General features: G+C 39.7%; 1 protein-coding gene across 3 annotated transcripts in view; it reads right to left on the reverse strand.

Annotated features, from left to right (window-relative positions):
• Nucleotides 1–210: 210 nt before the first annotated feature.
• Fign (fidgetin, microtubule severing factor) overlaps nt 211–21,564 on the reverse strand; it is a 122,256-nt gene continuing 100,902 nt past the window's right edge. For all 3 annotated transcript variants that reach the window (XM_060390279.1, XM_060390280.1, XM_060390281.1), the window contains one exon: nt 211–4,484. In XM_060390279.1, coding sequence (XP_060246262.1) covers nt 2,233–4,484 — 2,252 coding nt within the window. In that variant the 3' untranslated portion in view covers nt 211–2,232. The remainder of the gene's footprint in view (nt 4,485–21,564) is intronic.

A 21,564-nucleotide genomic window follows, 5' to 3' on the forward strand; every position in this document is an offset into this window, starting at 1 on the left:
CAGTACATTAAATTCTAGTTCATTTGCTCTGTTTTAGCAACATGAAAAATAAAGAGGGAGATTATTAACCAAACATCATAAAATTTTGAAATACCATGAGTTCATTTCCTCATTCAGTTTCTCTGTGTTGAGTGTTTCAGAGAATTAATTTGCAGATGAGCTCAGAAAAAAAAAAAAAAAAACTGAAGGAGAAAAAATTACAGAAAGACCTTTCACGGGGCTGCCATTGCATTTATTTAAAATTACTTTAAAAATGTACATCACTCATTGAATACACAAAATGCCAGTGCTTTGCAACAGTTACTGCATCTCTAAATTCAAACAAAACAAAACAAAAAAAAATAGGGAAAAAAAAAAGAAAAGGAAAAAAAAAAGAGGGACAAAAACCAGGAAAATACATTCAAAAGGCTAGGCTGTTCTGATTCGGCCAATGGCTACGGGAAGCCCTGTCCTGCACTGCGACAGTGAGAGGCGTTGGTGAATGTCAGCCAGCTTTCAATGAAAACTTGCACATAATGCATTACAGGAGACAAAGAACAACCTGGTGGAAGCAAGGGCAGAGGTGGGACGAGTGAGGAAAACGCCACATATGCCATGCGGTAAGTGTTCAGTGGTGAAAGAACACATAAAGACTAGTGTCTTGGGAAACTAGATTATGACAAAAGATGGAAGGAAACACAACAGAGCACAACAAAGCAAAAAAATCACCCCCACATTTGGCAAGCTACATTGTGGTGATCTTGTCCACATCTAATTTTTCACTTGACTTTCCAAAAGAAATGTAAAGAAACTGAGGTAGAAATGAACATGGGCGTACTACAGCCGGGGTTTCAGGATGAGAAGCAAAAGTGCACTATGAAGGGGGAAGTCAAGGTGAGGAAGGGGGAGGGCAGGGGGAGGGCAGGGGGAGGGTCTCTGCGGATACATATGGTTGGTTGCTTTATTATTATTATTATTGGTATTATTATTATTAATTTGCGTGTTTGATTTGGTTCTATCCTCTGCTTTCTGTGAAACAGCTCAGCAAGCCTAGAAACTCTTAGTGAATAGAATGACACCATCCCCAGCAGTTTAAGAGAGAGCTTCCAAAATACCACCATCTCCACCACCACTACCACCTCCACCACGGCAGTAAAAAGCAGTTACAGTTAGTAGGTTCTGTCACTTTCAGGGTCCTAAACATGTCTGCGGCTGACTGCTCTAAACACCAACACAAACGGAATACATAGCTTTCGATCAACCAGTGTAACGTTTATGAACATTTTCACTTAATCATCAAGGAGAGCAATGTATTAAGTACTCTTCAGTAAATTGTTCTGCTCTGGTTAATAATTCCCCATAATTAGTAAGAGAACTTAAAAAAAATCCTTCCACTTCTACTTTAAATTGTAAATATTCAGTTGTACCACACTTCAGTATTTTTTTTTTCTGGATACATTCAAAGTAATTTTCCTTGCTATTCTCCAATTGTTGAGGTAAACATACATTTTAATATAAAGTAACATTGAAGCCTATCCTATTACTCTCAGCAGTACATAGTGCTTTTAACACATTCCTTTGAGGTACTATACAAATCACAATCACTTTCCTGAGTTTTTGCAGACAAGAACATTAAAAGAAATGAACTGCAGAAATTAAGGTCCAGATTACCGTTACCCTGTTTTACCTGTTCTTAGTTTAGCACTGCAGAACAGACAGGATTGAGGAATACTGTTGCTCTTAAAATGGCAAAAATCTGGTTCTCTGTTGTAACACAACCGTTCATCTCTTTAAGTCCCAATAATGTTTGAAGTTAAAGCTCTTTATATTAGCACATGCCACCAATGTAATTGTGAGGCAAACAAAAAAATAAAGCACCACTCCAGGCACTTGACAGCAACTAAATCTCGAGAACAGCAGAATGGAATCAACACACGAGGTTCATGTCCTTCTGAAATCAACACACTTGCGCCTTGCTTCTCGATGAGTATGGTCTAGCTTGAACCGATCTGAGCATCCACGGAGATAAGCTTTTCTGTCATCGGGGGCTTGCGAATCAGAGGCTCTCATCTGATGCACGTATCCTCCAAAGCTACCCTGACTCTAAAGACGCAACACAATCGTTGTCTTCCCCCAGTACCCTTTTGCAATTGAAACACTGCTGGAAAGGGGCTCTATTCCCTAGGTAGCGGGTTTTATTTGTGTGTGCCAACATTCATTACAATTTATTTTTTAATATTTTTAAAGATGTTATCACTGACTGCAACCAAACATTTTGTTCCATTCAACATACATATCAAGCTCTTTTTGAGATATGCTAGGCTGTATCTTGCAGAAAGCATTTTCAAAGTCTTGATATGTAACGGGCCTCAACTGGCTGGGCATAATGGCTGAAAGGTCTGTAGCTGGCATCGCATGGAGAGGGCCCACTGCAGCTTCCTGACACAAATGAGCCACGTCTAGTCCAGAAAAGCCTTCTGTGCGCTGAACGAGCAGTGCAAACTCCTTGTCATTGAGACAGTAATTGTGCTGTGAGAGCAGTTGTACTATTATCTGGTGCCTCGCTGTGCTGTCAGGAAGTGGGATTAACAGTCTTTTCATGAAGTACCTCCGAAGAGATTCATCTATTTCTTCTGGTTTACTGGTGGCACAAATTACTACGATTTGGTCCTCAGCCGAAGTTAGTACAGTGTCCAGCTGCATCAGGAACTCCGTTCTCATCCGACTGACTGGACTGTGCTCCTCGCTCACTTGAGAGGAAAGGAGCATGTCAATGTCACTAACAAAAATCACGGAGGGCTGGCGACACCTGGCCACAAGGAAGGAGGCGTGGATAATTTTCTCCGCTTCTCCTAGCCACTTTGCAACTAGTCCAGAACCGGCAATTTTGAAAAAAGTGGCCCCCAGCTGACTGGCTATGCATCTGCCCAATAGTGTTTTGCCTGTTCCGCGCGGTCCGAAGAGAAGGATGCTCCGAGGCAAGGCCGTCAGCCCACTGAACGCATCTGACCTCAACACTGGCCACAAAACCTCCTCCTTAATGACAGCCTTCACTAGGTCGAGACCGGCTATGTCGCTCCAGTCCACAGGAGGTCCTTGGGTGATGATCTCATTGGTGACCAAGTCGATGAGGTGCGTGTCGGTGTTCTTCAGTTGCTCGTCCACAGAGTGGTTGGATGAGGTAGCTGCACGGAGTCCCGGACCTTGCATTGGATGAGCGAGGAGCTGCCTGTGGTCATCCCCATGCTCGCTCATGACTGGCGACGTGTACTTCCCAAAGGATTCCCCGGACCTTGATCCCAATGAATTTTTAGCAGTACTGTAGGAAGGAGGGGTCAGAGCCCTACTGGACTGGCTGCTGAATTTCCTTTGCTGCTCAGAGGACATCAGCTGCTTTGTTGGCTTAAATGCTAAGGATGATGTTTCAGCATTTCTGTCAAAGCCATTCCCCCGATTCGAGTTTGAAACGCTGTTGTCAGGCATTCGGTACATAGGACTCTGTGTGGATCTCTGTTGGCCATAGCTGTAATTTCCGTAACTGGAGTCCATGTCTCCTTGCCCTGCCATATAGAAAGCTTTCCTTTTGAGAGAACTTGCAGAACTGTTGGTCAGAGCAGAGGGCGCGATGGGTGTCAAACCATGACCCTGGTAGGTGTAGCCAGGAACGGTCGTGGGGGGCAGAGGGGTGGGAGCAGGAATTCCTGAAGGCAGGTATGCTGAAGGAGGAGGAGGCGCCCCACCAGGGCTGTACCCAGACCCCACAGCAGTCTGAGGATAGCTGGCAGAGGGGTAGCTGTAACTGGAGAGATTGGAAGTCCCATTGTAGCCTGGGACCAGGGCTGGTGGGGGAGGAGGGGGCGGCGGCGGCTGCAGGAGCCCAGAGCTATGCAGTGGCGACGGGTGAGGCGAAGGGAGTGCGGGCGTGGGCTGACTGCTGTAAGTCGAATGCAAATACGATCCGTTGTATCCTGGAGCATATTCCTGAGAGGGGAGCCCCGCGTGAAGACTTGGGACTGTGTGACTTCCACAGGTACTACTTGAGTAACTCGGTTCCGTCAGGTTGCTGGCCACCCCAGGGGAGCTCCCTATGCTTGCAGAGACGTCCACCGGAGGGAGGGCTGAACTGACACCAGCTTTGCTGGCGGTGATGACATCTGGCACACAGTTCATGGGATAAACGGCTTCCGAATTCAAGGAAGGCTGCCAGGGCTCGCTATCATTTTTCCGGCCGTTCACCAGTCCTGACGGTGTGTCTGAATAACTACTGAGTACAGGTCGGTCTACAGGACCTTCCAGAATGCCGGAATACTTCTCTGCATATTTTTTCAGAAGGTTGGATGCAGTCAGAGCAGATATGTCATCATTCGCCCAGGCGTACTGGTAGGTGCGCTGCAAATGACCTCTGTAGGCTTCAACTTTGTGGGCAGGAGATCGAGTGGTTGAGGTGATGTCAAAGTGCTGTTCTGGCCACTGGGCATGCTCTGGCGTCCACTGCATCTTCAAGCCTAAGAATTTGGGGGAAAAGATACAAATTTACTTAGATATTCACCAGAATATTTAAAGCTCCCCACCCTCCAATACATCTGCTATCTATTCTCTTCCATTAATGATACGGATAGGAATCTTCTCAGGTTGTAAGATGTACTGTGATCTCTATAGTAGGAATTCTTCAAAATGGGGAAAACAGTAAACTCTGCAAAAAAAAAAAAAAAAAAAAAAAAAGATACCCCCCCAAAAAAACCCTGTAGAAAACCAAACTGACAGCCTTATTGCTGTCAAGTTACTTGTTTAACACACACACACACACACACACACACACACACACCAATACACACACACACACACATTCACACCCACACACAGTATACATGCACACACACACAAACAATCCTGCCAAGTTAGAATTCAATCATCGTTGTTTACAATAACACACACACACACACATACATTTTAATATCTGGCATGCAATACTTTTAACATGTATACCACCTAGTTGTGCTGGCTCTTCCCATCAGCTTCTGTTTTATATTTTAACAATATAAAAATGAGACACAGCTGACAGATCGCATCTAGGATACCACACTTATTTGGTCCTGAACACCTAGTTAGCGCAGTATAATGCTCCCTGCACAGAACAATATGACACAGACATAGCAGGTCATTCCATAATCCAACTCTCATCTAAAGTGGTCCACGACAGTTTCAAATCTGCTTCGTGGAGTGCAGCAAAGCAATCTCCCGGGCAGCGCTCCAGCGCTTTCATCGCACAAAGCCCACAACTCGGTATGAATTACAACTGGCTCCTTTCTGCCTCTCAGTTCTGTTGTGGAGTCAAAAAAAAAAAAATACAAAACAAAACAAAAAAAATCACTTGTCTGTCCAGTTTCTACTGTTTTTCTCCCTCCTCCTCTGATAATCCTTTTCCCCTTACAGACTCTGAGGTACCAGGAGAGGAGGGGAAAGCATATATGTGAGTAAAAAGAGAAAGAGAAAGGAGGGGCAAGAGTAAGAGAGTCCGGATTCTAACTCCTTATATTTCTATAGTGAGCCATGCGTGGCAGAAACTGGAAGAGTACGACTCAGCAATGAGGTCATCTAAGTAATTCCATCATCTCCTAGATTGCTAACTGAAACCAGTGGCTCTGCAGTAAGTAACCTGGATGTAAGTATTCTCTTGCTTAAGAAAATACTCAGCTATTATACTCAGTCATTTTAATTTATAATTTTTGAAAGACCTTAGAAATTCCCTTCTTCACATATTACAAAAGTCGTGCCCAAAGCAACTTAATGAAGATATACCACTGAGGATTTCATATAGTTAGTCACCAAAGAGCACTGGAACATCATCCTCCTATGTTTAGAGCTTGCTCGTCTTAACTCTAATCTCTGCTCACATCGAAGGAACACTTTCTATTCTGCAACAGCTGTATTAAGATGCTCCCCTTAATCTATTTTGTATTACCCAAAGTGAAATTTGCAAACCATCTTGTGCCCTCTGGCAGAGAATCCTTGATAAAAAGAAGGCCTGGTCTAAATGAAGCATCTGTGGCAGCGGCTCCCTTCTGAATTCCCCAAGCAGTGTTGACAGCTCCTATCCCTTTCTGCTCTCCTCCCCCAACCACTTCAGCTTCTCATTGCCTGACTCTGGCTCCTGACATGGCCAGCTTTGACTTGCTGAGCTAAACTGAACAGAGCACACAGTTTGGTAACAGAATGGCATGTTGATTCCCTTCTGACTCTGTCTTCCTTGTTTGCAAAACCACTGCACCAGACAGTGGAAGTTAATTAGCGGGAGGATGCTGTGCTAATTGTGTTAATTTACAAGGTTTTAGTCAAAGAGAATCATGCCAGGGCTGGCACTGCTGTCATGCTTCCGACTTAATGATTAAGAAATACTGAAAACAAGGTGGGAAGGATTGCAGTAATTACACAATAAATGAATAAAGCAACAGGATTCATTTGCAAATATATTTTACTGCAGTTGTACTCATTTGCATTTGGATTTTTAAAAAGGATCCATGCAGATATTCATTTGCAAATCATCAACTCAGTGAAATTAAGTTTGAATGCTGCAAAAGTATAAGTTAATCAGCCTTTATATAAGTATGTACGTGTGTGTTTAGGAGAAATAATAAAGAGCTTATTTCTTTTGTATACGCATTAGATTCACTTTACTTACAATATTCATATACATTTGTTGTAAGACTATCTACACTTTCAAACGCTCTCTTCAAATGGGAAAACAATATTGTGAACCCCGAAGAAGCAAACTTTTATTTATCCTTCCACTCAGAGTAATGATGGTGAGCGGAGCTCTAGGAAGAACAAAAGTGACTCCTAATTGTTTCAGTTTTCTCAATCATTACTTTTTAAGAGGAGAAAAATGTACCGCAATATGGATGAAATGACTGAAACTACACTTAAAGGGGGGGGGGAGATGCAATTTTAATGAAGCGGCTTTTCAGGAATCATACTTTCATTAAACTCAACTGGAAATTATTAAGGGCAAATCACCAGGAACCAATCGCAAGTAATCAGTATCTAAATTCTTCTAGTGTCAAGGGATTTACTCTGAGCCTAACAAAAAGGAGAGAATATAAATGTGACTGCGATGTAGAACTAAAAGGCCTATAGATTCATTAATCCCGTGATTATTTCCAAGTAATTTCTATTAGGATCTTTTATTTTTTTTTTCTTCCTCTAAAAAACAGAAAATATTGAGTGGTGAAAATGAGACACATGCCATGATGGAGCATTTTATTAGATGAGACATGAATAAGCGTCTCAAAAATAATTTAGAAGTCACAGGGACACAGTTCAATGTGCGTGTGGGCAAGGGCACACCTGTGCGTATACAAATATATCCATGCATATGCAAGCCCGCAAAATGACAGGATTCATCCTCCTTCCAGTTAGGTGTGTTAGGTAGCTAATAACAATGGTAGGAAGAAATAACCTTTAAAAAAAAAAGTGAATCCTCTTTTTTTAAGTATTGAATAATTTTTAAAAAAGGGAAGGTGGGTCTTCTCTGACTGTCCTAGTTTGAATGAAGTTTTCTAAAAATTAATCACCTATAAAAATGCAAACACGAATTTAGCATGTTTTCGTTTCTCTAAAAGGTAAGTGTGTGTGGTTTGAACAAAATACATAGCCCATTCTAACTGGGGTACTCCCGTGCAGTTTAAATGTAGCAAAACTAATGAAATTTCTAAACATTTCTATTTCTTCTCAAATTAAGCAAAGATCCTATCCATGAAAATAATTTATTGGAATAGTCACTGGCCTGAATACATTTATTGAAGTAACTGAAAGTTTATCTATAGATGCATAGTAGCTACCAATACCCTTAGCAAATGGAAGAAAGGAAAGCCTGAGCTCTCTCTAACACAAAGGAAAAAGAACTGTTCCTATCCTCTGGGAGAGCGCTGGAATTACCAATGTTATCTGAAAGCAAAGGTTAATCATTACCCTTAAACTAGATCCTGCATTAGTGAGATGCACAGAAGTATTCGGGAACATGGGGGGGGGGGCTTGGTGGCATCAAAAGCCTATGCACCTGTGCCCGAGTCTTAGCATCACACCAATTGCATTGTTGTAATTAATCTTGTTTACGGGTAGAAGAAAATGTGGCACCCCATGTTGTCTAAAGAAAGGTGTATCATGCCTCAGTTGACTGCACTACTGTCACCTGTGGGGACAGAAGGCTTCTGCGACCTAATCTGGTACTCAAGCAATGAGAAGAATTAAAACAAAACAAAACAACAAACAAAGAACAACAAAAAACAGTCATTTTTTTCCTTAGAACATAAAAAGAAGAAAAACTTTTTTTTTGAAAGTTGTTTTCAGAACAATAATTTCCACTGTTGTTTGAAAGTATCATACATAGTACGATGAAAACACAAATCAGAAATAGTCAGGCATCTAGGCCCATACATATAATTCTAGCATTCGGGAGCGTGTGGGAAGTTCATGAATAGGGGATAGCCTGGGCTACATAGAGATATCTTGTCTCACATACAATTCTTCTTCCTTCTTCCTCTTCTTATTTTATTATTCTTTTAATAAAACAGAGAAAAACAAGACCCATAGTCTTTAAAGATAATTGAGGAAATGCTCCAAAATGTCAATTTTTATTTTAGAAAAGATGAGAAATTTCTTGCCATAGCTGGCACAATTTACGGTAAAAAAAATGTTATTTGTGTTTTAAAGTAATTTAAGAAAAAATGTAGAAAATGAAATTGATGATTTATAGAAATGCTACCTATAGGTGACAGATGCTATGGTACAATCTGTGAGGCTTTTTTAGCCCTGTTCTTAGCACAGGATAATGTAGGTACATCTACAGGAGCATCAATTTGTGATATCTAATATATAACAGAGTGGGGATTTGAATGACATTTGCCATCATTCTCATTAGTAATTGTTTTAGAAGTTAGCCCCTCGACAGTCACTGCCTTACAACTTTCATTTTGGTCCTTAATTATTTTCTTTTTAAGCCCAAATGACTAAAATGTCTGAAATCCTGCCTCAGGTTCAAAGGTCTAAAAACAAAAAACAAACAAACAAACAAACAAAAATACACAGCAAAAGTGAAGGGAATGATATTTAGGAAAAAGAGGGAAGTAGAGGAAAGGTGTGAGTTCTAAGAATCTATTTCTAGCATATATTCACAGAAGAATTACCCGGAAGCAATTAGTACCCCACCTTAACACACATGTGGCACTTAACAGTTCTAGGCTGTGTTCCCATGGGTCACCTCTCCCTGCTAAGGACCACTTCCTCTGTAGGTTTCCTTAGACATAAGGGTGAGGACACAAGGGAACACTGCAGGTGGAGAGGGCTTGCACTTGGGTAGCTGTGGAACACTACTCACGTGACAACATTCCTATTGCATTTGGTGGGTGACTGTACCTCTGAACTTTTCATTATTTTTTTTTCAACAAATACCTAAGAATTTTACTATGACCTTTATCAAGATTCTTGGTAGAAAGCAATCGTAGATGGAATCAACAGAGTAAAGTAATTATGAGGGTTTTGAACCTCTGCGATAGGCTAATGCAGCAAATTCGTCATCCCTTACGCCGGAAATGGCAGCACAAGTACACAGAACTTTCAAGATCTCAAGCACAGAGAAGAAAATTCACTAGCCCTAAATACAGCTTTAGCAGCAGAGAGCCTTAGGAGAGAGGGCCTGAGAAATTCCGGGCAGCAACCACTGGCTCCCGACAATATTTGCTCATTGCCTTTCTTCCAGGAAGTAAGAGGCAGGAGAAGTGTTTGGTCTGGCTCTGCAGCTCTCTCCCTTCCTCCTGCCCATCTTCAGCAGCAAAGAGAGCAGCATGACCCATTTGACCTGGAAAACACCTCACTCTGTTTGCCAAGGTTGGTTGGGCTTAGAATACAATGTAAAAGTTAGGAAAAGCCCAGTAAACTTTATCGCAATTTGGTTTCAGTGAGCACATGCCAAAGCCTTATAAGGCTTCAACTTTACCCAGAAGTTCTCAAATACTTTTTAGCGCAAAAGTTTAGAATTTTTAAAGTATAAAAACTCGGGCCTGGGTGAGGAAGCTAAATAAAGGGATTTCTTCATTTTTAATCCTAATTTTGTTATAAACTATTTAAAATGTTTCAGATTAACATGTTTTTAGTAATGACCTAATTCAAACAAAACTGTTTCACTTTCAGTTTGGCATTTCATTTACTGTTTGCTCTGTGTGTTTGGAGAGACTATTTTGTATAACAAAAAGAATTTTGTTTTGAATCAATAATAAATTGTTGGAATAAAAAGATAGTGAACAAAGCTCTTCATATAAAGACACTCTAGGGCCAGAAAAGTGGCTGAGGCTGTGAAGGCTCTTGTAAGCATGATGACCTGCATTCAGTTCTGATTCCCAAGTGTAGGTGGAAGGAAAAAATATAACTCCACAAATTGTCTTCTATTTACACACACACACACACACACACACACACACACACACACTTTTTTTAAGTTTAAAAAATTGAAAATTCTAGGCTTGCAAGCCCGTTATTAGACATTACATATTCTCATCTTTGGCTGTGTTGCTTGAGCTCATTTTGCTTTTCTTTACTATAAAATGTACAGGCTTGTGCTATCCCTTTGTTAGGCTGCAGTCAAGATTACTCCCCAGCGATAATGTTTTTGAAAATATTTCCCAAGTGTGAGGCACACAAACATCACTTTTTTTATTATTTTAAAAATGCCAGAGGTGCTTGAGTATGACTGGGACAGGAAAAGAAAAAAGTAAAACAATTCCACTTAAAAAAAAAATCAAGACAGCCACAGAAAAGGACATTTTCCAGGGAGGATGTGTTACAAGAAAGGTATAGAAATTCTTTCATACTCAGCCAAGCAAGGTGCAAGATCGCCTTAATCAAGAAGGTGTCAAAATCCAAACTGCTAGCTGGACGCAGAGGGACAGGTCTGAAACCCCAGTACATAGGAAACTGAAGCAAGAGAATGACCAACACAGGTCTACCCTGAGCTACACAGTGAGGCAGGTCTCAAAAACAAATCAATGGGCTTTCATAGAATTTCATTTAATTTTCAGGTTATTTTTGTCTCAACTTAAGGTGGAAGGTGGCTTAAAACTGATGACTAATTTTGAACTGCACTATCACAGTAAGATACTTTGTACTGGTTACTTACTAATACGGTCAGTTTTTATAAATTTTGTCAGTTTCACATCTCAAAACTTCATATTGCGATCACCTGGAAACACTCCCTAATCCCACCAAATTTGTATGAGAAAGTCCTTTTAAAGGCTACCAGTGGGAGAGAGCCAACTCCTGACACTGTTAAGGATGCTCTGCTATGCTTGCAGACAGGAGCCTAGGACTAAGTGTCCTCTGAGAGGCTTCAACCAGCAATGGATAGAAACAGATGCTGATACCGATAGCCAAATATTAGGGAGAGCACAGGGAGTCCTGTGGAAAAGTGTGTGTGTGTGTGTGTGTGTGTGTGTGTGTGTGTGTGTGTGTGTGGATAGAGGAAGAAACAATAGAGGTACCTGGAGTGGACAAGAATTCCACAAGAAGATCAACAGAGTTAACTAACCTAGACCCATGGGGGCTTATAGAGATTGAAACACCAACCAAAGAGCGTGCATGGACTGGACCTAGGCCCCCAATGCATACATAGCTGATAGGAAGCTTGGTCTTCATGTGGGTCTCCTAGCAAGTGGAGCCAGAGCTGTCTCTGACATGGACTCTGTTGCCTGCTTTTGGGTCACTTTCGCCTGGCTGGGCTGCCTTGTCTGGCCTTAGCAGAAGAGGATGCTTTTAGTCCTGATGCAAAATGATTTTCCAGTATGGGTTGGTAAAGGGACCAAGGCTTCCCTTTTTTTGAGAAGGGGAAAGGGGAAAGGGGGAAGAGGGTGGGAGGATGGGACCAGGAAGAGAAGAGGTAGGAGCCTGACATCCAGATGTAAAATGAATAAATAAATATATTTTTTTAAAGGCTACTGAAGATATTTCTGGCTCACTGGTCTTCCGGATAAACCCAGATCGGCTACTTCACCCTTTGGCAGAAATAGTCTCATTGGCACAGCAGCAAGGAGTTTGTAAACTTGTTTTTAAGTTTCTCCAGCATGGGATTTCAATACATAGCTAAATTCATAGTATTTAAAAACCAAATACGCAAACAAACAAAACAAATACACTTTATTTCCATAGTTCTCATTTAAGACTCCTGAAAAGATGAGACATTTTGCTCTGGTCTGGCAGCTGTGTGTTAAATCTGAAAAATACCTTCCACTGTGGACACAGCACTCCTTTCCTTTCTCATAGTTTGCAAGCATCCAACCCATCAGGCATATTTATAGGTAACAGGTTACAAAGGCAGGGCGAATTCAAGACCATTGTAGAGCCTCTAAGGCTCTAGGTTTGTTTTCAATGGCAGTGGAGTCCTTGAAAAGTAGCAAGTTTTTTAGTCCGAAACTATATTTTTAATGTAATTATTTTGGAAGGAAAAATTTCCAAATACTGACTTTTTATAAGAAAAATTCCTTAATCAGAGCACCAGAAAATTAACTGATAGTGTTTTTCACAACACGGTGTCACTGAATGGTAGATGAGGGCATCTTTTTTAAAAAACGATTTATTTTTTATAAATTACAGTTTATTCATTTTGTATCCCAGCTGTAGCCCCCTCCCTCATCGCCTCCCAATCCCACCCTCCCTTCCTCATCTCCTCTCATGCCCCTCCCCAAGTTTACTGGTAAGGGAGGTCCTCCTCCCCTTCCCTCTGACCCTAGCCTATCAGGACTGGTTGCATTGTCTTCCTCTGTGGCCTAGTAAGGCTGCTCCCCCATCAGGGGGAGGTGATCAAAGAACCAGTCACTGAGTTTATATCAGAGACAGTCCCTGTTCCCCTTACTCGGGTACCCACTTGGATACTGACCTGCCATGGGCTACATCTGTGCTAGGTTTCTAGGTTATCTCCATGCATGGACCTTGGTTGGAGTATGTCTCAGAAAAGGCCCCTGTGCCCAGATTTTTTGGTTCTGTTGCTCTCCTCCTGTCCCCTCCAGGTCTTTCTATCTTCCCCTTCTTTCATAAGATTCCCTGCACTCTGCCCAAAGTTTGGCTATGAGTGGATGAGGGCATCTTAAGAAACCTGGTCTGTGACTGCCAGCTTAGCTTTCCCATTTGACTCTCAGATATTATTTCCGTGATTTTTCTCTAAATCCACCTCCATCATTCTTAATGTTCTCCCTTTATCATGCAGTGGATTCTGACATCACAGGGCAATGTGTGATTTAATAGTCAACTGCATCAGCCTTAGTCGACTGCAGCTTTCAAGAGGTTCAGACACCCACAAAGAGACTGATCACATTGAGGTGATAGAGCTTGTTTCACAGGTCATTATTTCAGGTTTATTAAGAGCTTGTGTTCATTACAGGCATAATAATTTGGACTAGGGTGGCACATATCTTGTCCTTAAATATAGCTTGTAGATAACATATGATTTGAATGAGACTCCCTTAAATGCACTAAATTCTAGCTAGAGAGAGAAAATGTTCACTCATAAGAAGATGACTAAATGAAATGAGGTAAATGACTATTCTCCCATACTGTAAACCAAGGATGAAACTATGTATGGGACTAATTGGTCATTATTTTTAATATGGAACTATAGGAGAGGAGGCAGGAGGGTCACTGCAAGTTGTCATCAAGACTGCAAGTTCAGTCTTGTCTACATAGTGAGTTCCAGGCCAGCCAGAGCTATATAGCGATAGCTTCTCTTAAAAGAAACAATAAATAAAAACAAAAATTTAAAAGATGTAAAAGAGTGGAAACAAACACTTAACAAAAAGCAACTAATCAGAAGAACGATGTCTCGAGACCTTAGAATTCCTATTCAATATATGATTAGACTATATAGCATATGATTTAAAACAACTCAGAAAATAATGATCATAATTCAAATAAGTACTTCTTTATTCCTGTGAGGCCCTAAAATTTCCAGGACTTAAATCAAACTGCATAACTGAACAGTCACACAAAAATCCATAAAGTTTAAAACTAGAAACTTGAGATGTTGTGTGCGAGGAGAAGAGACAGTTTAAAAATGTTACTGGATTATAACAAAGTTCTGAATAATAATAATAATGATAATGATAATAATAATACAGGTATAAACCAGAGCCCACTCTGTGCCTAATCTAGAGTAATTCACAATGTTAAATGACAGTTTGTCCATCTATGATTGAGAACATGAAAGTGATTTCTTCTCTGACTCTGAGCAGCTGGTGCCAGCTGCCATCAACTCATACAAGAGAACAAGTCTGAAGAGGGCTGGCATTGCTTCTACTACCTCTGGGTTTAGGCAATTTATAATCAGTTGCAATAGTGCTTTGTAGTTAACCTTTAAAGTTGTTACTTTACAGCTCCTCATTTCTCATGCTGTCGCTTCTCTTTTCCCATGTATGTTTTTCAATCCATTAAGGCTATCTACCCTTCCTCTAGTCCTGTTTGTCAGACAAAGATCATCAGGACATACCACATATGTCCATGGGGACTGCTGGAGCTAATGAATATGTATGTTCTGTGTCACAATAGAGCACTCCCCTTGTTCTGCAGAATCAATCCTCTTATGTGTGTAAATAACAGGTGAGCTGTAGCATGCAGCAGTAAATGGGGTTAACACAACCAGAAAACCCCAATGCAACATTCACTGTATACAGCCTAGAACAAGCAATAAGGATACCCTATGTATTACCTATTACTAAGAGGTATGAATTTTTTATTTTTATTTTTTGAAAATGGACTCTATGGTGATTTTAATTCCCACCATTCTGAGTTTGCGATTATACTGCTGATTTTGGAAAAGACACTATTTCCATATCTGGGTATTTAGTGACACGCTCCCTGCTTGGTGCCATCTTGACTTATTTCCTGTCTGTTGACTTCTGTGTTCATGATCCTTAATTGCCATGTTAACCACTGAGTGAACATATAGCTTTAAAAATTTATTTGCACATGCACCCTTTATTAAAAACATCTGAGTCCAATGCTTGATTTATTTATTTAAAAATATTTTATTGTGTTTTGCTGATTTTATGTCTATGCACCACATATAGGCTTGGTACCCAGAAAGGGCAGATAGTGGCAGGTCCCTGGAACTGGAGTTATAGATGGTTGTGAGACGCCATGTGGGTGCTGGGAACAGAACCTATGTTCAGTGAAAGAGTGGCAAGTGCTCTTAACTTCTGAGACAGCTCTCCACACCCAACTTTAATTATATTTAAACTGAACTTCATTCATGCCCAACATAGCCAATTAGCAAGGGTCAATCAAAAAATAAGAATTTCCAAATACATCATGATCTTGGAACTTGCAGCCTTCTTCTTTCCTGTACTCCTTTAGAATTACACTCGCAAAAGATACTTTTCATAGAACAAACAAGATATACACATAAGGATGTTTATTTTAGCCTTAGAGGACTCTCATTAGACAAAGAAGTAGTAGTAGTATTTCATATATATATATATATATATATATATATATATATATATATATATCAAAGTATAGCCCTTCAACTATTTTCCTTAAAACTCTTTAGATGAGTTGAAATTCTGAATTGAAATTCTGAAAGCATACACTAAATTTCTTTAGGTTATTTATGCAATTTTCTTCTTTTTTGGTAATGTGTACATTAATTTTTAATGTAGCATAGAGTAGTGTCTTGGATAAGGAAAAAAAAAAACTCTATAATGAGGGCTAGGTAATACAGTGCATTAATCCAGTGTCATTTACGCCAGGGACCTGTGTACAATTTAATCCAGCCTGAAGAAACTAACTTTGATCTATAAGCAGTAGGAAAAGCTCCACATGAAATGAAATGAGTTCTGGTACTCCCCCCCCCCCATATGAGAGGACACATGAAAATGAACTGCTGTAGAACACACTGCTCTATGCCAGGGTCTAAAGGTGAGAGCTCTTCCCAGGAAAAGGGGCTCCACTACCTTTAGAGTTTTAGCACACTTCCCTATTCACAATGTGGTGAACTGCACAGGAAACTCCACCTGGGCTTTGGAGTGCTCTGACTTCCAGGTGAAGAAAGTGCAGAGTGGAAGGCCAGCCTTTAGTGCCCTTGGCTTACTCACTGGTGAAGATATGGAATGCTGCATGGTGAGACAGGAGAGGGTGCAGTAATTTTCAAAACAGGTGGCACTTCAGATCCTGGAGTAAGTTTTCTAAAGCTTACCCATGGGAAACTGCTGAAGGCAGAGGGATACTGGTTAAAGGAATAGTTCCAATACTATCTTGACGTGTATGTGTGCTGCATCATGTGTGTGCAATCTTCTTTGTGTGCGAGCGAGAGGGCCAGAGGTAGACTTCGAAAATCTTCCTGTACCTTATTATAGAGAAAGTCTCTCATTCAATTTGGAGATCACTTTTTGTGAACACCCTGCCCCCACTGCTGAAGCTACACACTTGGCTTTTTAAGTGAGCGCTGAGGGATCCAAACTTCAGAACTCATGATTGTGCAGTAAACACTTCATCGCTCCCCAGTCCTTGATCATGTTCTTTTGGACAACAGTTATCACAATTTAATATATGTCCATGATGGATAACATCGTTATGTGTTTGAAAAGGGCATAGGCTTTGACTGAATTAAGGAAATGGGTGATCAGCTCTTATGTGTAGAATCACATGAAATACAATTCCATTTCTTTTGGTTATAAGTTTTCAAATACTCACAATTAAGATCTCAAACACTTATTTCAGTAAGTTTAAAACTACAATGAAGTGACTTCCCTGTGGTCTAACCTATTCTAATGATGACTATGAGCAGTTTTACTAACATATTTCCTTATAGATAAGTGCATTATGCATTTCTTAATAACCTGAGGAATAAGGGCATTCCCAGTGAAATTTTAATGAACAAAAAAATTTAATAGGAAGGGAATTTGTCTGTTGTAGTAGTGTTAAAAAAAAAGCCAGATAATGGCCCCACCCCACGAGCCTACACCATGCTATTTATTTTTCAAATTGTGTTATCTAATTCACACAAATTCCTCAAGCAACAGAAAAGCCAGCTTCCACCCAAAATTATACAGTTGACACATAAAGTAAAATATAGGATCGTGTGTGTGTGTGTGTGTGTGTGTGCTTGCACATATAGGTGGAGTTTTAAAAAGGCAAAAAAAGAAATAAAGATTTTGGTGATTAATTTTACCCCCAAAGTAACCTACAATTTACTAGACTTGCAGTAGATTGTTTCCCAAAACACATCATAATGAACTTTTAAGGGTAAGCATTTGGGGGGTGAGTTGTTGGTGATGGGGACCAAAGCCTGTGTGTGTTCAGCACATACTCTACAGCTGAGCTTTGCCCTCATCCTCATAGAACACACTACATGCTTTTCAACTAACATGGATTGTGCACATCATAGTTTTTATCAGATTAAGCATCGCTTAATTGTTTTTATCTGCACATTCATTACTTGTGACTTAAACAAAGTCAAAAGCCTCAAGAAGAAACACATTTATAAAACTCAATCTTAGTGGCTGGCTCTTTGATCACCTCCCCTGAGGGGGGAACAGCCTTACCAGACCACAGAGGAAGACAATGCAGCCAGTCCTTATGAGACCTGATAGGCTAGGGTAGAGGGAAGGGGAGGAGGACCTCCCCTCTCAGTGGACTTGGAGAGGGGCATGGGAGGAGAAGATGGAGGTAGGGAGGGGTTGGGAGGGAACCAGGGCTACAGCTGGGATACAAAGTGAATAAACTGTAATAATCAAAAAATAAATAAAAGAAAATTAAGAAATAAATCCCTTAAAAACCATCAGAATGAACAGGAGAAAATGATAATTCCATTTATATTTTGTACTTAATCCATGGCTATTACCCAATTACTTATTTAAGTCATGAAGATTTTTCAGATAAGTGTTTTATGGTGCCTTCTTTGGTATTTAATGCTTCTACAGCCAGCCATTATGTTGATGTTTCGCTACAGAAATTATTTTATCCAGTTCAATGTCAAATTACAATATACTTTTGAAGAATCTATTAGGGCATATTGTGAAGCAGTGTCTTCTATGCCTTGCTATGGATCCCAGAAGCACTAAAACATTGCTGAGGAATCCAGATGACAACAGTGACACAATGACAGCCTAATCACGTAAAGGCTTTTTACATTAGCTTTTTTTTTTTTTTTTTCAATTTGAGTAGTAAAATTTCAAGCATGATTGAAGAAGAGGTTAGCTGTAACAGAGTTAAATAAAACACTTTTTTAAAAAATAAAAATACTTGAACAAACTTTGGGTATATACCTAGCAGTGGTATAGCTGGGTCTGGAGGAAGCACTATTCCTATTTGTCTTAGAAAGCGCCAGATAGCTTTCCAGAGTGGTTGTACCAGTTTACATTCCCACCAGCAGTGGAGGAGGGTTCCCCTTTCTCCACAACCTCTCCAGCATGTGTTATCGCTTGAGTTTTTCATCTTGGCCATTCTGATGGGTGTAAGGTGATATCTCAGGGTCGTTTTGATTTGCATTTCCCTGATGGCTAATGAGGATGAGCATTTCTTTAAGTGTTTTTCTGCCATTCGATATTCCTCTGTCGAGAATTCTCTGTTTAGCTCTGTTCCCCATTTTTTAATTGGATTACTTGGATTGCTGCTTTTCAGCTTCTTTAGTTCTTTGTATATACTGGATATTAGTCCTCTGTCAGATAAACAGGATCAGATGAATGGGGAGGAGGTCCCCCCTATCAGTGGACTTTGAAAAGGGCACGGTGGAGATGAGGGAGGGAGGGAGGGACTGGGAGGGAATGAGGGATCGGGACACGGCTGGGGTACAGAGTTAATAAAATGTAACTGATAAAAAAAAACAAATTTAATAAACTGTATAAATAATAATAATAATAATAATAAAAACCGTTGTTGCCCTAAGTAGTTTTGCATACTTTCTGAAACGTTGGTGGACATTCACCAAACTTGGGTCTTCGTTCCCTTGATGTGCTTTACATTTAAAAACAGAACTGATAATTTGTGTTATGATTTTAAGTAGTCGCGACGTGAATGAAAAGCACAGCTGAAAGGTGAGTGTTTGAACCTGGAAAGAATAACCCTCCACAAAATAAACAGGAATGAATCAGGTTTGTAAGTTTCTGAGCTCTTTATCACTTTGCCTTCCCAAGGAAAAGGAGGAGGGGGCAACGAGGGATGACCTTATTTAGATACATTAGTCAGCAAAGCCTTCACTGTTTTTAAGCAAACATGGTTGTGACTCCATTTTGTTCATCCACATTTCCAGTGTGTAAATTAAATGATGACTCAGACAATTCTCTCTCCATTAGTGAGCCGTGGAAAGGAAATACTGATGAGGCTTTCTCTTCTTTAAACTCTACAATGTCTTGGATCTAGATTCTAAAGCACTGAGATCACACACACACACACACACACACACACACACACGTATGGAGTATTTTTTTTTTCTTAGACAAGCTGTCGTAATTGAAATGAAGGCTAATCAGACTCATTACTGTTTTCAGCAATTTGCACCACCAAAGATGCTTATTAGGTAACTGTGTTTAATAAACCACTCTTTAGAAAAATACCAGTAATGAGCTCTTAACAGCCAATCTTTAGCGTGAATATAATGTGAAAAGCATTCCTAGCACTGAATAGATTTTCACATTTAGTAGTGTCATAATTAAGCTCCTTGGATTGGTTGCTTGTGATGTTAGATTTATTGCAATAATCTTATTTTTTCTATTTTAAATATATGTTAAATTACAGTCATCTTCTATTAGTGTTGAATTATATTCATTGTGCAGCAAAATTTAGGCTGGTCCCAACCTGGTGAAAGGTTTTCAGATGGGGATTTTCTAACAGATGACAGCCAAGGATTTTACCTGATAATTGGTACTAGCCTTTCCTAATCAGCATCTCAGTACCTTATAAAAAAATTTCTTCCTATCATTTGATTATGACAAATTGCAACAAGTTATCCCAGATACAAACGTGCTATGATAATTATGAGGAAAAAGTCACCTCCATTAAGGCAGAATATAGAAAATGATATTCTGAAAGAAATATTTGAAGAAATGTCAACCTTTGATGTTAACAGATAAAAATAACATATTATTTTGTTAGATATTACCCATTAGGTTGCATTCTTTAAAATTTGATCACAGTTTTTCTCCTTGATTTCTTCCCGATTTGTAGCAGTACTAACTAGGCTGTCAATGTTAAAGGACTGTAATGGAATTTATATATATATATAAAAATATATATATATACCAAGGGTGGTCATGAGATGGGTTGGCTTTTTTTTTTTTTTTTTTTTTTTTTTGAGGTAGGGAAGATACTGATGTCCACCTCTAGGAAAAGGAGTTATTTCCATCCACAGAGATGCATATGCTAACGTATGTATATGACAATAGAAACCACACTGTTTATGAGGAGAGCACATTCCAAGTTATAACCCTGTACATTACAATAATATACACAGGAGTTGAATTCTTTTCCTAAAAATGCATTAATAAGATGTAAAGAAAGCTTTCCAATGTTCATTCATGAAATAAACTGCTCATAAAATAAGGTAAGATATGTTCTGCTTACTAACCGTTCCCCAAGAGATGACTCAATGAAACTTTGAACAGGGATTGTAGGTATCCTAACATAACCAATATTCATAAAGACAGCAAGTGAGAAAGTCCACCCAGTCACAGTTTACACCCATCCACAGGGATATGCTCAGGAGTCATATGTTACTGGATGATTCCTCTTCCAGGCATCCTCTATCTCCCTTTCTCCCAACCTCATAAACTCCACGAGTTCTAACTGGAGCAAATCAGCCTCCATAACTGACTTTGGCTTTCTGAATTAATGGGATCCTGAAAACTGAGACTTAAATTAATGGCTTGTTTCATCTGATTATTTTGTGGAACACACTCTTTGCATTACAGAGTAGGGAAGAAACATATCTCATTCTCTTGTGAAATCATATACCACCCCCCCGAGAACAAATATCTTCCTGTTTCTCTAAGTCAACTGAATTCTTATTCACAGACACAAAAGCATAAACCATGTATGAAGCTGTTAGAAAACCCATGTTGCTTCTTTAAATGGTTCACAGCTAGAATTACAAAACACAAAAAAAAACAGAGAGAGGGGGCCCTTTAGTATTTTTGAAGTACCTTCTGATAACCCTGAATAACTTCATTCATGACTCATTTATGAATGTGTGTTTATTTTTTAAAGTAATGAATGCTTTGTGCATTGGCTCTTTTTGTTGTTTTACTGAAGATAGAACCTAGGGCCTTGGGCATGCTAAGCTACACCCTTGTTCTCAAATAGTAGCTTTTTATTACCACATGTAAGAATCCTTCGGATGTCAAAAAAGTAATACAACAACAGGAACAGTGGGAGTAGGATCATTCTTTTGGTGAGTTCTAAAAATAACTCTCCATAATGATAAAGCTTTCGCTTTAATTATTAATTTTAATTAGAAACAGAGAAACTAGTTAATATGTACTTTATCAGATTTAACAGGGTTATGGAAAGCTGTCATAACATAGCTTGGTCTTCATTTTTAAGTTGTGGAACACAGCT

Source organism: Meriones unguiculatus, chromosome 8 (genome assembly GCF_030254825.1).
Source record: "Meriones unguiculatus strain TT.TT164.6M chromosome 8, Bangor_MerUng_6.1, whole genome shotgun sequence".
Lineage (NCBI taxonomy): Eukaryota > Metazoa > Chordata > Mammalia > Rodentia > Muridae > Meriones > Meriones unguiculatus.